This window comes from Ascidiella aspersa, chromosome 3 (assembly GCF_963924565.1).
Source record: "Ascidiella aspersa chromosome 3, kaAscAspe10.2, whole genome shotgun sequence".
In the NCBI taxonomy this organism is placed as follows: Eukaryota; Metazoa; Chordata; class Ascidiacea; order Phlebobranchia; family Ascidiidae; genus Ascidiella; species Ascidiella aspersa.
The window spans coordinates 19,210,915-19,227,223 of NC_139449.1; the positions used below are offsets into that span (position 1 = coordinate 19,210,915).

At 38.1% G+C, this 16,309-nt stretch overlaps 1 protein-coding gene across 1 annotated transcript in view; it reads left to right on the forward strand.

Moving 5' to 3' along the window:
• Positions 1 to 16,309, forward strand: part of LOC146160598 (uncharacterized) — a 58,029-nt gene that overhangs the window by 15,191 nt on the left and 26,529 nt on the right. Inside the window, exons 6-8 of the mRNA XM_083384971.1 lie at positions 9,985 to 10,056; positions 10,674 to 10,755; positions 14,461 to 14,512. Of these exons, the coding sequence (XP_083241097.1) occupies positions 9,985 to 10,056; positions 10,674 to 10,755; positions 14,461 to 14,512 (206 nt within the window). The remainder of the gene's footprint in view (positions 1 to 9,984; positions 10,057 to 10,673; positions 10,756 to 14,460; positions 14,513 to 16,309) is intronic.

Consider the following 16,309-nt stretch of genomic DNA (forward strand, 5'->3'; position numbering starts at 1 on the left):
GCTCGTAAACTGGTTTGACATTTTTAATATATAATTTAAGCAAGTTAAACAAAAACAAGTAAAAAAATTCGCAACCAAGACCTTTAAAACAGCAGTTATTGCAGAGTTGAATGTTGTTGTTCGGTTTTTGTTTTCATTACTATAGGATCGGAAGTGATATCGTGAGCAGGCTAATAATGCAACCCACCCTTGTTCAGTCTCTTTTAACCCAACAGCTTGTTTACTGTTTGAGAACCATGTTGTCGTTAATGATTTTGCATAAACTTCTTATTAAAAACGTAGTTATCTAACTTTCGATTTCCACTGAGGTCGCCGCTCTTGTGGCTGTGCATAAAAACAATTACTTTTTCCACATTTACTTTGAACTAATAATTACTGTGTCCGTCTGTGTGCTTTCCAAAAATGGAACCCTAGGGATGAATAGGTTCCCACCGAGAGTTACTGTATTGGTGACACTATTTGGCAAACGTTAAAAATAAAGTTAAGCATAATGAATTGAACTTTCATAGTAGCCTCAGACATTCGGTGTCACCATGGGTCATGTGCTTAAAAGACCCTAGTGCAATGTGCGCGACGTGATGTGTTAGACGGACCTTGGCTTGCATCTACTCAGCGTGCTTTAGCGCTTTCAATGAATCAGGCTTTAAGGCACGAAAATAATCAACTATTGGCCTGGCTATACCAAACAATATAGTGATTTTAATCTCTCCTTTTGACAACATTTCCGAAGTAATCATCAGGGATTGGACTATTAACAGATCATATCCATATTCACCATCTGGCAACTTCAATCGCCAAAGTGTGACTAAGATGTAAGGATTTAAACGATTTTCACCTTGCGTTTGATGGCAAAGTTTGCTCATACTACATAAGATTATGCCTTATCGAAGCAACGTAAGGCATCAGGTCTATTGTGAGGCAGTCGCTCGCGCTTGATTTATAATTTCCGCCATCAGTTATTCAAAGGAAACTGCTGCAGTGGCAGTAGCAGCAGGCTGCCTGTGAAGTTAAGCGCACAGCTACTGCTGTATTGGCGATGCTTAGTCTCATTCAGGAAGGCTCGTCACATAGCGGCGCTGCGAGGAGATGCATGTCTAAGTAACGAATCGAAGAGCTATTGGTGCAGCGTAATACCAGTTAACAGTAGGTTCCTCTTACGGGATGGTTTAGTAATACGTGACTGCTGTTTTTATTATTTTCGTGAGTGGTCAGAAAGAAAATCATGTTAGTCGAAGACGCAACCCATGTTAATGTTATATTGAGTGATAACATTGTGTCGTCAATTTACCACAGGTCCCCTAGCACAAACATAGAAACCACACACTTAGATATTGCTGTGAAAAGGTTACTAAATTAATATCTCACCAATCTAGTTGCACATATAGTTTAAAGGGCATGATTCACACATCGATCGCAGCGACTAAATTTTCTAAAAAAACATGTCGGGTGATTTGTCGAAATCTGGAAAATAAAAAAGAAGGTCCTATGTACTTTAGTTAAGATAAACGAAAATATAATTAAAACACACCACGGATTGTAATATCCTGCTTTGTTTCCCCTATTATTAATTTTAGTTTTTCTGCTCTGGTGAAACGCGATCACTTCCGCAGCTAGACAGGATAGTTACAATCGTCTACGGCAGTCACTGCAGTTGAGCGACAATATTATCATTTAGCACATATAGTATTTACAATCAGGTCAAAGTGTTATACCACGTGGTAAATCTCGATTACATGTGTTAACAACAGTACTGCATTCTTTTTTTGTTTTACTAACTATAAAATCCTATTTGCATTGTCGATTGTTTTATTGCAATGTAAAAATCTCCCACCCGAAAATTATATGGCGTAAATATGAAAACACAGGTGTAACAAATATTAGTTACAATAAACAGTAATAAGCTTAGTTTTCCAGTGCACAGATAATGTAAATCTATTGAATATCGCTTTGAAAATGGTCGCAGATATATTAAGCAAAATAAAAGATATTTAAAACACACGAAAAAACACAATAATTCAGAGAAAACACAAATAATTCAGAGGAAAAAAAATACAATAATTCAGAGAAAAAAAATTATGATCCGCAACTCGAAAATTGCAGTGAAGCTTGTTAAAACATTTATAAAATAACACTGGCTCATTATCTTGTTTGTTTCACAAAACTTAGCGTGACATTGATTTTAGACGTACTTTCGCGCTTATCAAGGATTTTCTTTGAGTATTAAATTACCGTCATACTTCGCTATATCGCTTCGCTTGTCTATTTTGCGCTATCAGGTACTAGTTAAACAGTGGGCGGGTGGTCGTATCTTGTTGTTGTTTATCCGATCAATACGCCGAACTAATGTAACAAGCCTACTATCCTGCAAGACCCGTCTTTTCTAGGAAATGACTAATTGTTGACATTTGGAGCAACTCTATATAGACGCCAACGATGGTTCAGGAAACTACTTTGAAAAATTGGAAAATAGTTAATGATGTGTTTTACAAACGAATAAAACTGTGTCGAAAACTGTTTTAGTATCCTTTTATCTAAAGCTCTATACTTATTCAACTAAAAAGGTTATATCAAAGCGCTAGTTTTTTAAATAATATTGCCACACAAAAAGTATATAAACTATTGGGTTTGTGAGCTACATTCCCAACCAAACTGAATGAAGCTTCCAAATGATCTAGACGAGCGACAACCATCTTCGTCGCCTCCATCGTCTGCTACAAACTCTAGCATGCCGTCGAGGCACAAGTTAGCCAAAAGCGCCAGTCTCTCGCCCTCTAGTGTGAGGCGAAGATCTAAGCCCCTTCGCGCCAATTCGTTCAACGCACCGCGCAGCGATAGCGAATATGACTTCAAGCCTGCTTTGCTGCCCGAGCGACCGATTTCGAATTCGACTGGCAACGTGTTCGTCCCTTCCGACCAGCAGGTTAAAATGCGAAACGTGCTTTTGCCAGCCAAGATATCTAGAAGACCCATGTCTTGTGACGTTGCCGCGTTAAAAAACAGCGACGCTCCCATATGGGAAGACCAGTTTAAAAGACTTCCGTACAGCTCAAGCGAGGTGGACTTGCAGAATTTGCGCAGCAACAACGAACAGAAGATGCTGCCGTCTGTCGAGGACCTTGTACCGCTTTTTGGTCCGACTGACGTATCGGATTTAAAACACAAGTATAAAGGAAGCTTTAAAAAACGCAGGAGGAGACAGGTTAGGAGTGCTGTTCTTCTTGGTGAGCATCCCCATCATCAGCGATCCAATCTTTGGGATGCATTTTTGAAGAAAATCATGGAAAGCCGGTCCGACCTCCGTAAGTTAAAGCGAAAAAGTTTTCCTAGCGTAAATACAACTTCCTTTCAAAATGCAATACTTTTGTCCATCCAGCTTTTCCTGATGGTTTTGTAGGTCGTTGGCGTGAAAAAGATTTAAAATGTTTTTGATGATAATATAAAGATGAATCTATTTTGAATTTTGGTTAAATAAGTTGTGCGTGAATGTACCGTGATATTTAGTTAACCCTTAATGTGCAACTTCGTAATCTACTTACGTAAAAGTTTAAGGTAAAAGACTACTTGTGAGAACAAGCCCATTCTCTTTTCATAACATGTAAGTAAAATAATAAGGTCTTCAAGTTACCAAAGGACGCCAAAGACTGGTTATTGCCTTTGTAGTCGGTGTAACAGCAGCTATTTTGTTCAACTAGAACATTTTGTCCAACTTTTTAGTGCAGTGGTCCTCAACTTTTTTATATATTGTGTCCCTCATCCATAGATTCTCAATAGTTTGTGGTCCCTGCGCTCGTTTAACAAAAGGAAGTCACGAGTTGTCACAAGGGTGGTCGCTAAGGTCACAATGAAATCGACATTTTTAGGCTTAACTGACAGATAATTAGTAAAGCCACGATTAAGAAACCCTGATCCAGGGCATGTTACTTTGTGCTACGGTAATGGCCCTAACAGAGTAACCTATACGTGTTTAATAGTACGAATTACATCTTTAGAAGGCCACCTTCAATATTTTATGTTTTTCGTGCGATTTCAGCTTGTGTTTAAGATATACCACATATCACAAAAAAGTTGTAAAATGTTGTTGCAAAAAATGTATGTGATGAGAGACCAAAAAACAAATTTCAAGACCAAACGCCTGTTTGCGAGATTTAAACTCCTTTTTACACATATTTTTCTATTTGAATTAAAATCAGTCTTCGCGGCGACCTTCGCGATTTTCGCGTGGCTATGTATTGGTATTTCATTATTTTTGCTGCATACTGCGTTTGTTTTAGGGTCATACGAGGGCGTTTATTGAGTTCGTCGTAGTGTCACGAATTGTGGTAAACGGAAAAGAAAAGAAGCGCCAAAGCGCTGAAACCCTAGCAAATGACATGCGTATGGTTAAATGATTCACCATCCTAAAAATATCAAGGGTGTCCGTAAAACACACTGACCGTTTTTAACTGGTAGTTATTGTTAACTGCAAGATATACGTGTACCTATGGGGGAGGGTTTCAAATCATTTACTTAGTGACAAAAACTGGTTTTGCCTTTTGCAGTAAATGCTTGAAAAAATGAAGCCATGCAGGCTGTTTTGTTTAATACGGCACTGTTTTTAATTTCAAATTATGTGTTGTTCTTTGCAAATCGCGACAGCCCAACCTTATTCGTCTGGGCTCGTCCGAAGATTCTATATCCAGTGCGGTTTCCAACCTGTGGGTTGCGCCCCCAATGTAGGGTCGCCTAACATTTTTGTGCGGTCGCCATAAACTCATCATATTCCCGCCGTTTTAGTACGATTTATGTGTTTTTTGCAATGTCGACACACTAATAAACGTGCCTGAGTGCATCTTCTACATAAAATTGCTCTTTTAAGCTCTAACTTGTTAAAAAAAAATGGAGTCGCAATGTAAATTCTGATTTCACTTTATTTAAATTAGGGTCGTTTTTTTAAAAAGGTTGTAGACCACTGCTATATACCCTGGCGATTCTGATTCGCCTGCTGTCGATGATGTAATTGGGGGAATAACCCGCGTGCAGTGTCTTCCCCTTCCGGAGTTTTCACGTGATAAAGTTGTTGACGGCGTGTGTGGCAACGAGTCTGCTGCTTTGCTTTAGTTTGGCTCTGTGCCGCATTGACCCTCTCTATGTTTCACCAGTAACTAAAAATACATACTTACGACGTTGCATTGGTGACACACAACAGTGCAATCATGCTGTTACATGACTACAATCACATAAAAAAAAATTAGGAAATCGCACAACATATTGGATCCAAGAATATAGTAATATATTTTTAAGTATTCTTTACTACTAGAATTGCTTATTATATAGAGAGAGTTTTATTAGGTTGTTATTGATAAATAACTAGAATCTACTTCCACATCTAAATTTTAAAATACAATTATTGACCTTTTACGTTTAAATAACATTGACACTTTTCTCTGCAATTTCAATTTTTGTCAGCGGGAAACCCGAAGTTTTCAGAGCTTCTTGCAAACTAATGTCTGCAAATCTTTAAATTTTTCCATTTCGGCAGTGTGTCACTAGTATCGCTAGAGATCCGTTTAGGACGTTTATCGACCGCTCCGTCGCCGATCTATAACTAAGTCGCTAATGGCGCCCATCGAGCTGTCGCACATGAATTTGGCTTTGCGAAATAATTTAGGTTAAGCGTTTTGAGGGAAAATACCTTATATGGAATCACAGCTCCTTATTACTCTTTTCTGAGGCTAGACTTGCAATTACAACTCTGTTGGCAAATCCTTATTCTTCAAGATGAGCTAAGGTGTTACAGGTGGTCTTAATTGGAGACGATAATACATGTTTGCCTTTTAAGTACTTACTAGGCAGGTTCGCACGACTTAATATGCCACTTTTCAGGTGTGGGAGGTAAATTTCAACTGATTGTTGGTTACAAGTTTAAATGCTTCTAATTGCTCCTGCAAATAGTCACGTAATCGACGAATTTTATTAGGGCTGGGCTGAATTATTTGCTTCAAAACTCCCTATACATTTTCATGATGTGTGGTTCATGTGATGACATTATCTTCCAATAAATAAACAATAGTTAGACGCCGCAATCGTAGCAAAGCAATATGTTATTCATCCTCTTCATTTTAATTTAACTTAGTTACAATTGTTATGTATCTCGCTGAAAAGGCATATTTGGTACATGTCATAGATAAAACTAAATCGTAAATTTAAACAAAAATAAGTTATTCGAAAATGATTGCTTTACGAACTGGTTGCAAATGTAAATCCCATGATGTCACGCTATTTGTTTTGATAAAAGAATGTTTTGCCATTTATTGTTGTGAACCTGTGTGACTGGGTTTCTCAAACGGGGCGGCCATCGACCTTTAAGTTGTCGCGTAATGACGCCAGACGCACCAAAGTGTGTCGAAGTCAACGATTTGTATTTACAATCGTGGGCATTACGTCACGTTGCGAGTTCATGTTGCTCACTTTAAAAATTCACTCTCAAAGTCGTGATATCTACTTCACGTAGATAAGAGTCAAACTTATTTTAACGCGCCTCTTGCCACTGAGCGGCATTGAGAAAGGAACTCCAATGCAAAAATACTTTTCGAGCGCTTTGCGTTGAAAAGAAACGGGCCGCTATCACGGGGAAGATCACGGGATTTTGCGGGATCAAAAATGCATTAGCGGGTCGCCAAAGCTTTGTTTCGATGCAGTTCACTCAATTTTCTCGTCGGTCGTGTCAAGGGAACGCGGAAAGATGGCTACACAATGCAAAAACGTGTCGCACGGGCATTACTGTGGCGTGTTTATCAACCTACTCCCTTGTAAGTAAGCCGTTGTTTTTGGTACGCGGTCGAATTAAGCTTGATTAATCTGAGTGGAAAGTCAAGGCGGCGCAGCGTTTACGATTGTCCCAGGAGAAATGTACTTCCAAAAAGCAAAATGGTTTTGTCAAATTCCTTATGACTTGTTTGCGGCCTGTCACCAGCTTTCTAGTTTGTGGTCATACATCTACTTCAATCTTGACTTTTTTCTTCTTAGAGCACCACGCCGTGCTCGTCGCCAGGCGGTTTGTGTGTTTTATGGTCGAAAGATTTTATTTAACGTTCCGATTACCGCCAAGCCCTCGTAAAACATGACGCTCGACCAGCAAGTTTTGGTCATCAAGGGACACTTTCCCTGTCCTTTGTTGGCCGGACACCGAAGCATTCCTGAGCTGCTTCATATCGAAACCTGCAATCGTTCGGTCTGTGAAGGTAAGACGGTCACAGTCACAACCGCGCTCTGCTCTTATGCACAAAAATACAGCAGATTGCTTCTTTACCCAAGTAAGGTCAACAAATTTGAAGCTTGTCTATGGCAAATGCTTGTCATTGACCTTTTCTATGAGTTTGGGCGGAGTCACTTAAACGGGTACCCTTTCCTGTGCGTAAATGTTTTTGTTTGACAAAGCCGACATAAAGAGCAGCTGTACGTCAACACAGATTAGCAAAATATGTATTATTTTTAGCTTTTGATAAATAAATTTATACGAATAATGCTGCACTGGGCAGTTTGTTGTATGTCATAGTAGTTCTCGATAGACATGTTATAAACTGAATAAAGGCTAGTTTGGTTAACAAATTTAGAGAAATATGAAAACATAATTTTACAAGTTATCTGTTTTGATATGAAGTAGCACTTATGTGTTCGTACCATCTTTAAACTGTCCGATTCAAAGTTACATAACGTGTCTTATCGGCGTTATGACATCTACGTAAAGGTATCAAATGAGCCATTTGTGTAGAGGCGTTTGCAAAAATAATAAGCGGAAAATATGCCCTTTTAGCTAATGGCAAGCACGTTGCGGAGTTTCGTGTTTGTTTGTTTTATTTTGGCGGCAAGCGCAAGTTGGCTGTGTCTTCAAGCAATATCGCGTCAAAATCTTTTTAAACTACTGCCGATCTGTTTCGATGTAGACAACGTTATCGCTTCTTACATCGGTGATTTGTCTGTACGCCATAATTTATCTTGCTTGGCACTCACGGCCCTGTTTATAGAAAATATGATTGTTTGTAAACTTTGTGACACTTTTATGGCTTTGAAAACCAAGGTGCATTTGTGCTACGAGACAATTCAAAATTGGCACTTAAGTGAAAAATACATGCCTTATGTATAAGCAAATATTAACAACAACTATTAGATACTTATCTGCTTGTAGCACCTTGGATTTATTTATAAGCTATATCTAAACGTTTTAAAGTTGACAGCGTTTTGACGGAATTTTTCCCACCTTCTGTTCAATCTCGAGCTAAGCCACTTTTCATTGGTTTAATTTTAATAGGACTTTAAGGCCACGTATGTTGAATGCTAAGATATTAATAAAAGCTTGCTGTGAATAAAAAAGTTAGCTCCACTTAGGCTACAGGTGATTAGCCAAACGCAAAAAATGCAAATCATCTGAGGTACCCCTCTTTAAATTTAGCGAGGATTAAATTAACACCAATCTTTCATGCGCTTCGCAAGTCTAAACTGGGGGAATTTTAGTTGCGACTCGCATGGATGATATTGTCATAACAACATATGGGGCGATCAACTTGTACTGACTTTGGTTGCCCCACCTCCTTTTGAGGGTTGGGCTTTAATTGTGGTGCAAAGAGTCGTATGACGATGTTACTCGCATGACAGAAGATCAAGTCCTTGTTTAGTCCACTTTCAGTGATTCACGTTCACGGATGCATATTTTTCAATAGCGTGCCCGTATTAGGCATTTACCGGTTGTTAGTTTGTTGATTTGGCCGTTTCATCTTGGGCGCTCATCTTTCGTGTTGTTGTAGGCCGCTGGTTTAGTTTCTAACTTTGAAACGCCGCGATGCTATCTTTGACAGGTTCGTAAAATTGGCTTATTATTTTAGGAAAACTGTAAAGTGTACTGGTGTCGATACATTGATTACCCGTGGAAGTTTTTAGGGCGAAAATCACCGCAAAACGTTTTTTAAACATTTTTAGGACACAAAATTTAATCTTTGTGGTAATCTTGTCATGCGAATTTCCAACTTTTAATTTTAGGGCAGACTTGAACCTTATCTTAAGTCCCTGTTTGATACCACAGTCTGATCGTCGACGGTTATAGGTTGCCAGATGGCTGGAAGTCATGGTGGGCTAAAAGCATTTGTGTGGCTTGGGAATCCACAACAGTCTATTTGTTATCTCGAGCCCTTTAAACGCCCCCGTCGATTGATAGCGGTTCAGCGTTTTACTGCATTTATGGGGCCGTGCCCCACTTGGTCGCTGTAAAGGTTTACGAACGTCTGTCAGAGAAAGGCCACCATTTAGCTTAAAAACAATTTATATTGTATGCATAAAGAAAATGTTCGGAAAAGTTTGTAAAATAGGGATGTTTCCTTTTCTGTATTCATCGCAAAACACTGTCGTTTGAATTGTTTTTCTTATACAGTCATGACTTGTGCTTCAAGAAGCTCTTGTAGTTTGTACACTTTTTAAAAACTATTCTCAGTGGTTTTAATCCATGTGGAATCTTTAAAAAACCTTTTTGCCCCGGCGGGTGTCCAACCTGCTCTAGCCGCTCTGCTGCCGCGTCAATAAGAAAGAATTTCTCTTAAAATTCCATCTCGTCGAACGGAGTGCGTTCAACCGGTTCGTCTTTTATTCTCGTCCATCTATTTATTTCGCTGGGTTTGGGCATCTTGTCGTCCTTTTAATACCCGCAATCAATCATATTGAGGTGATAGTAGCCCTAATTTTATACATAATACTTTAGTTTAGGCTTTAGTCGGGTCGACAGGACATGATTAATGAACGCATTTATTTTAAAGCTATGGGTGGTTTACAAACGATTTCGTAAATTATGTGCGTGCCCTTCAGCAGAATGCATAGGGGAGATAAAAAGTGTTCACACAAAAGTAATTTATTATCGACGTGACAATTTTCTTTATACTCGTCTCTACTTCTTTAGTTCAAATATTCCTCGATGTCTATACTACATATCGCTATTTATTTACAGCATGTTTAAATTTTCAGAGCGTCAAGCCTCAGAAGCATGTGCGTGGCTAAGAGCGGCCGGATTTCCTCAGTACGCACATCTGTACGAAGGTGAGTAATTGTTTGTTTCCATTTTTATTGAAACTTTTATAAGCGTTACTTGCTCACATAACCGTTACCGACCCTGATAAAGTATAGTTATAGGCTATATCGCAATACATCGGTGAACATTTGTATGTTGTAAACAATCTAAAACTGGGGCAAGTTGCGTGTCAACAGGAGAGTTGGTTTGTCGTACTTTTTCGCAGGCGACCAATTTTTTTAATTTTTAAACTACATTTAATTTTTTTCCTAACTTATATTTAGAATATTACCATGCCCAACGAAGTTGACTAAACTGTATATATCACAAAAGCTAATCTTTATCGAAACTTAATAAATAAAATAAAGAATAAGATACGAATATAACGAAATCAAATTAAATGCATATAAAAAGTATTTCCTCTCTCTTGCAAGTAAATACCGATAATACCTTATAAAAAAGCAAATAAGATAATATTATTTTGGAGAAATGTATTTATCTTTATAAAATGGCTGACTTCATTTACGCCAGAAAAATATAAACTGATGCTTTATTACGTTGAACTTTACTTTTACTGTCTATAACCCTACTGTGCAAACCTTTTGGCTAAATATATGTACACCACCGTCCACTGCCTATTTTACAGAGGGGAATTTTCCTGTGGACATATCAAGTGTCACGACCGACCATGATTTTCTCGCCCAAGAACATATTGCGCCTCTTGTCAGGTAAATACTTAACATTTACAATGACTTTTGGGTCTGCGTTTCGTATCTAAGGGCTGTACGACATTGAATAACAGCAAAGTATTTGAAATTACGCGTTTTATTGAATTGTTAATATGTTTTACATTCCCAAAATTTAAGAATCAGTTATTTTTTAGGCAGCGAAGGGAAATTGTTTGATAGAGGTATCAAGATTAGTCGAACGCCGATGCCTTCTACCTATTTATAATTATTTGCTGTTCAAATCTACAGTTTACAGGTCGCTTTGTTGCACCGTCCCTTGGATATATTACAGCGATACGTTGTTTGCCAACTATTAAAAGCTTTGAAATATACACCAAAATAATTTTATAACGTAAACACCAACATTTATTTGGTCTATTCAAAACGTAAAGTGTCTGAAAACCAAAGTAAATTGAACCTTTAACACACAAAAAAGCTAATCTACAAATGAGGTAAATTTTCACATCAAAGAACGTTTTAAAGAAAACAGTTAGGAGTCCGTCTTTTAGATTGTCAACCTAAATTGAAAACGACTTTAAAAATAAGCGTCATCAAATTGGATAAAATTCTGCCTTGCATTAAAAATGCAAGCGACTCTGTTATATTTAGAGTCAAGTATCGGCATCGTGGTTTTGTTAATGCACCATGCGCTCGTCAAAGGCCTTAAAAATTGCGCGCGCTGCTGACACAGGACGAATGCCAAAGGCATAAAAAAATCCTGTAAAAAATATCCTAATCCTGTAAAAAAATATCATATTTAACCTAAATGAAAAATTATTTTAAAAGGGGGGATATGTGTATGAATTATGTATAGATAACAAGTAGCACAAACGCGAAGTAATCGAATTTATGTACGGATTTCACTAAGTGCTTTTTATGCTACATAAAAATTTCAATTTGTTTTATTGTATAACGACTCGAGTTTGAAGATAATTAATTTAGGCTTTGTGAAACATTAATTGACGCCTATAGGTAGTTCAACTAAACATAAACGAAAAATTAATTTAGGTGTCAAATTTAAACTGAAATATATCTTTTTTGCACTTCAAAATATCAGTTTTGTTAGCCAGGTCTGACATAGCCACTTTGAAGAGACCTATTTACAGAAACCGGTAAAATTTTCCAAAACTGTCAAAAATCTTTGGTTTGCTAAAACGCCTGTTCCAAGACGAGAAGTTGACAACCATTGTGTGTGGTTGAATGATCGGTGATCAGTTTGGGCAGAGAATTTAGTTGACGTCATCAGAGTTTTGTGTCGGACAAAACATGAGTGACGTCATCCGCTGCCGCTTGCTTTCCAGTCTCTATTGACCAAATTATAGAAAGACGGCTGCTGAGGGATTACAGCACAAGCCTATATGAGCATCAATAATGCAACAACGGCGAAACAGTAGGCGGGCTACGACCCGGGTTGAGTTTGTTCCGCCATGTTTCTGACGTCATATTTGACCATTTGTTTGCCCTAACGCGTTTGTGTAAAATAGGTTGTTTGGCATGCCACAAAACGCGTGCGTCTGTTCACCAAACGTACGTGATAATTCGACAATTTTTAAGCCCTAAGTCGGCAACCAAGCGTGGCATTGCACAAATGCCGTCGGTTTGACAGTGAAAGTGGAGCCTTCGTTATTTGACTTCACGTGCCTAACATTACTAATATTTTTGCTACTGTTGATTTCGGCTGATGTGACGCATTTGGCTTTTCATTTTGATTTGGGTCAGGCATTTACAATTCAAAACACTGATATTATGGTTTCGTTAATGCACCATTCGGTCCTCTAAGGACTTTAAATTGCTTAGGATTCAAACAAAAGACGATTTACAAAGTCATTTTAAAAGTTGAAACGCCTTGCTGTTATAAAAACGGATAACAAACCGAATCGGCATATTGAAAAATCTATCTTCTTTGAACAAAACCAACACTTGGTAAAACAAATAATAGGGATAGCGGCAAAAGAAGAGTGTTCTAATAGTGTGTTTTCAATGTGTCGCCAGCAAGTTAAGACCAAAACCTTTACAGATGATAGTATAGTGCGCCCAATTGCATTGGATTATCATGACGGTAAATGCTTCACTAAAAGACCTAAAACCGTATGACGTCATGCAATTTCTGGGCTTTCCTAAACCAATCGATTCTCAAACCCTATATTCGGCATATAGAAACCGGCGCACATTCCCGTGCAGTTGGCATATTGCGCTTAGAGTTGTTCTACATAATAGGTCGGCACGTTATCGGTTTACCTAATAAACAATCGATGGGTCGACTACCGGCCCCTTGCCTCAGCTTTTGTTTAAACGTTATTCCTCTGCACTGGGCGTGATCGATTTCCATATGCATGCAGTCAGAATCAGGGTCTACGTAGCAAGTGCATTTCTGAAATGTTTTCATGCAGTCGAGTGTACGTTCGTTTAAACAGGATAAGCCTGCGTTTTTTTAAATTGTTCAAGACAGTTAAAAAGTTTGAAGTGAAAAACAGTAAAGGGCTTAAATGTGGTTTGTAAAAAGTTTTTAGATGTACAAATCAGTTTTTGGATTGACTCATCTTGTACAAAGCCTTTCAGTAGGACTTAGGTGTTTTTGCGTTAAAGCTGTTCATAATATTTGTACACTACTCATTCTTGAATTCAAAAGAACTTTGAATTAAAAGTTATGGAATTTCTAAAAGTCCAAAATTAAATTTTAGTAAAGCCCTTTTTTCAATAAATCAATAAATACGACCTAACGCACTGCATATAAATACCAAAGGCCAAGTTCGTGGGTTGTGATATTTTTTTATTGTTTACTTTGATTTTTTTAACACGACACAATTCATGAAATGCGTAACCCAACTGCAGATTATTTACAATCCAGATCGGAAGCGATTAGGTATAGTGGAACGCGCTTTATTGGATTACCTGTGAGCCGCCCGTAAAACGTTCGAAAAACAATCCTTAACCTTCAAGTCCGAATTCGGAATGACGTCACTCATCCGATTTCTGCGCAAAAAAGCAAAGAAATTTCGGTGACGTCAGCAAGCAATGTGTTATCGTCGTGATGTGTGTACAAAACCGTTGGCCAACAATCGTATTAACTGAGACGAACTTCGTCTGGAATGTAACCTTTACTGCATACTTTTACTTGTAACACTAGGGGCGCTAAAGGCTGGCGCAGTGCAGATAGGTGCATGCACACTAGCAAAACGAAATTTACATTTATTACGATAACTAACATATGATTTTAGGAACGCTATTTAAACTAGAATAGTTGGATTACAACGCATTCTTTGTTCTCAAGTCTACATAAATTTTCGAAAATCCATACGAATAATAACGTATAAATTTAAAGCTTAGTCTTGCCTTTAAACTACAGAGTGCATTCAAGAATTTATAGCTTACCTCATTTTTGTGTTTTAAGTACTTACGCAATTTCGAATAGTTTTACAAATGATAAAATGTGATTGATGTTGTAGTATATTTTATGTATTTAACGTTTTAAACGTCATGGCATGCTATTTTAATAGTGAAACGTAATATAGGGTTATGCTTGTAATTAGTGGTAGTGAACGGTTCAATCTAAAAGTAGATAGTAGGTTTTGGGCCAGACTTTGCTAATCGCACATATTCATATTCTATATATTAAAATTTGTAATCTGTTACGCTCACAAGGTCATGTTCACATTAATTGCATTTATTTGTTTCGTTCGAATCAATGTATATTTTATTTACCAGACGGCTCGATGTGCTGAACAAGTGCGCCACAATGAAGCTCGACAAACCTTCGGTGAGTGAAGTGTTTATTTTAGTTACATATATATATATATAGGGGAAAATAGTTTATGAATTATACGTTGTTGAATGGTTTACTTTATGTTGTGCTTTGCCCATTCTTTTTATATTATACCTGGTGGTTTGTAATAAAGCCTTCTGTGGGCTCCGAACTGAATATACAGTGGAACATTTTTTTGGCATGTTTCGCATAGCTGTTTCTAACATATATTCTTCAACTCACTTTTAAGACGCTGTTTTATTAGGCGCTAGTGATACTATGTAATAGCATTTCGAAGTTGTACATGAAAACGATTGATTGAGAAACAAGGTTTGTTCAGAAAAAATTCCTGAACTAGACTAAATCTTTCATTTCAACAAAGTTACAGTCTAATAATTTGAGCTACGCTCGTCACTAATCATCAACGAACATCTACAAGTTGGTGTGGCGATATTCTTGGATACTTTGCGACGTCATTCTCAGAAACCAATCTGCCGGTCGTCACGTTCGCTGCCTTACATCGGCTCTCAACAGCGCGAATCGCCTTGGCCATTGTGCTTATCAGCATCGGCCTTTGCATTCCAGATCTCTTATCTCGGGCTCGGTGAACAGGCATTTGCTTGCTCGTATGTTCCAATTGGCCCTTGTCAGATGGGATGCCGATAGCGACGAGTCCCACTCTCGCTCTTCCTTCCCGACCGGCTGTTAATCGCCTGGCCTTTGTCACTTTTATCTGGCTGACGTTGCCCGTGTTTAAGCAGCAGCTCGCAAACCGGTGTCTGGCTTCGAAATTACGTTTTCTCGACAGCTTGCGGTTTTGCGAACAGCACTAGGAATACATTTAAGTACTTTTAGTCCACAGTGCTAAGAGAGCTTGTTTTTTTTCCATAGCAAACCAAAATCTATCACCCTAAAATGGCTAACTTTATTTTGTAAACCGTGCCTAATGCAAAACTGTTGGTTAAAAGTTTACACATTTGTTTGTATGCACTGTTCGATAACAGCCTAATTTTAAACGTTTTTTGTAATTATTCATTCTTTGCTTTTCGAATCTAATGCTGCCTGATGTCAACTGTAAGTTACGGAACATCAATTTGCCGAGCTGGTATCCATCAAATTGATTCCAATTACGGGTCACCTAAGCGACATGGGATCGAACCAGCGCGGCTGTTTCGTTCATCGATCACCAAACCTTCAACTCTGACTATTACCCGCTTAAGCACTTATATATATAAAGCGGCCCAAAATTTTCCCAACTATTTAGATTTAACAGAAAACAATTAAAGCCAGCTAACAACTGTGACTGCGTAATGTGCTTTCCAGGTGTACGAAAACATTGGATTTATTCTTTCCGAAGACTAGACTAGCTAGTTTAAAAGTTTGTCATAATAGTTACCTTTCTGTAAATGTCTATTAAATATCGATTGTTTCAGGGTTAATTTTGCCAAAACGAAAAAATCGTGCATAATAATAATGTGTTGTGAAAAGTTACCTTTAATCTTGGTAAATAACACACCATTGGGCAAATTTAGCTAATACCAAAACAACATTCCACGTGTTCTTTGCAATAATTAAAATTCTCTCATTTACCACTTATATTTATCGATTTTCCGTTTTTTTGGAACATTTTAAATCTGATAATATCTCGACGAACGATGCTCGGCAGATTTGTCTCAAGTCCTGTGTTGATTAGTGGCGAGCAGCTAGGGCGGCAATCATGTCGTAATTAAGGGGTTAGCGGTTATTTCGGTCGTTGTGCATCCGCTGCTGCCACCCGCTAACCCACAGACGAAGCGCCACCCAAGCAGTAGG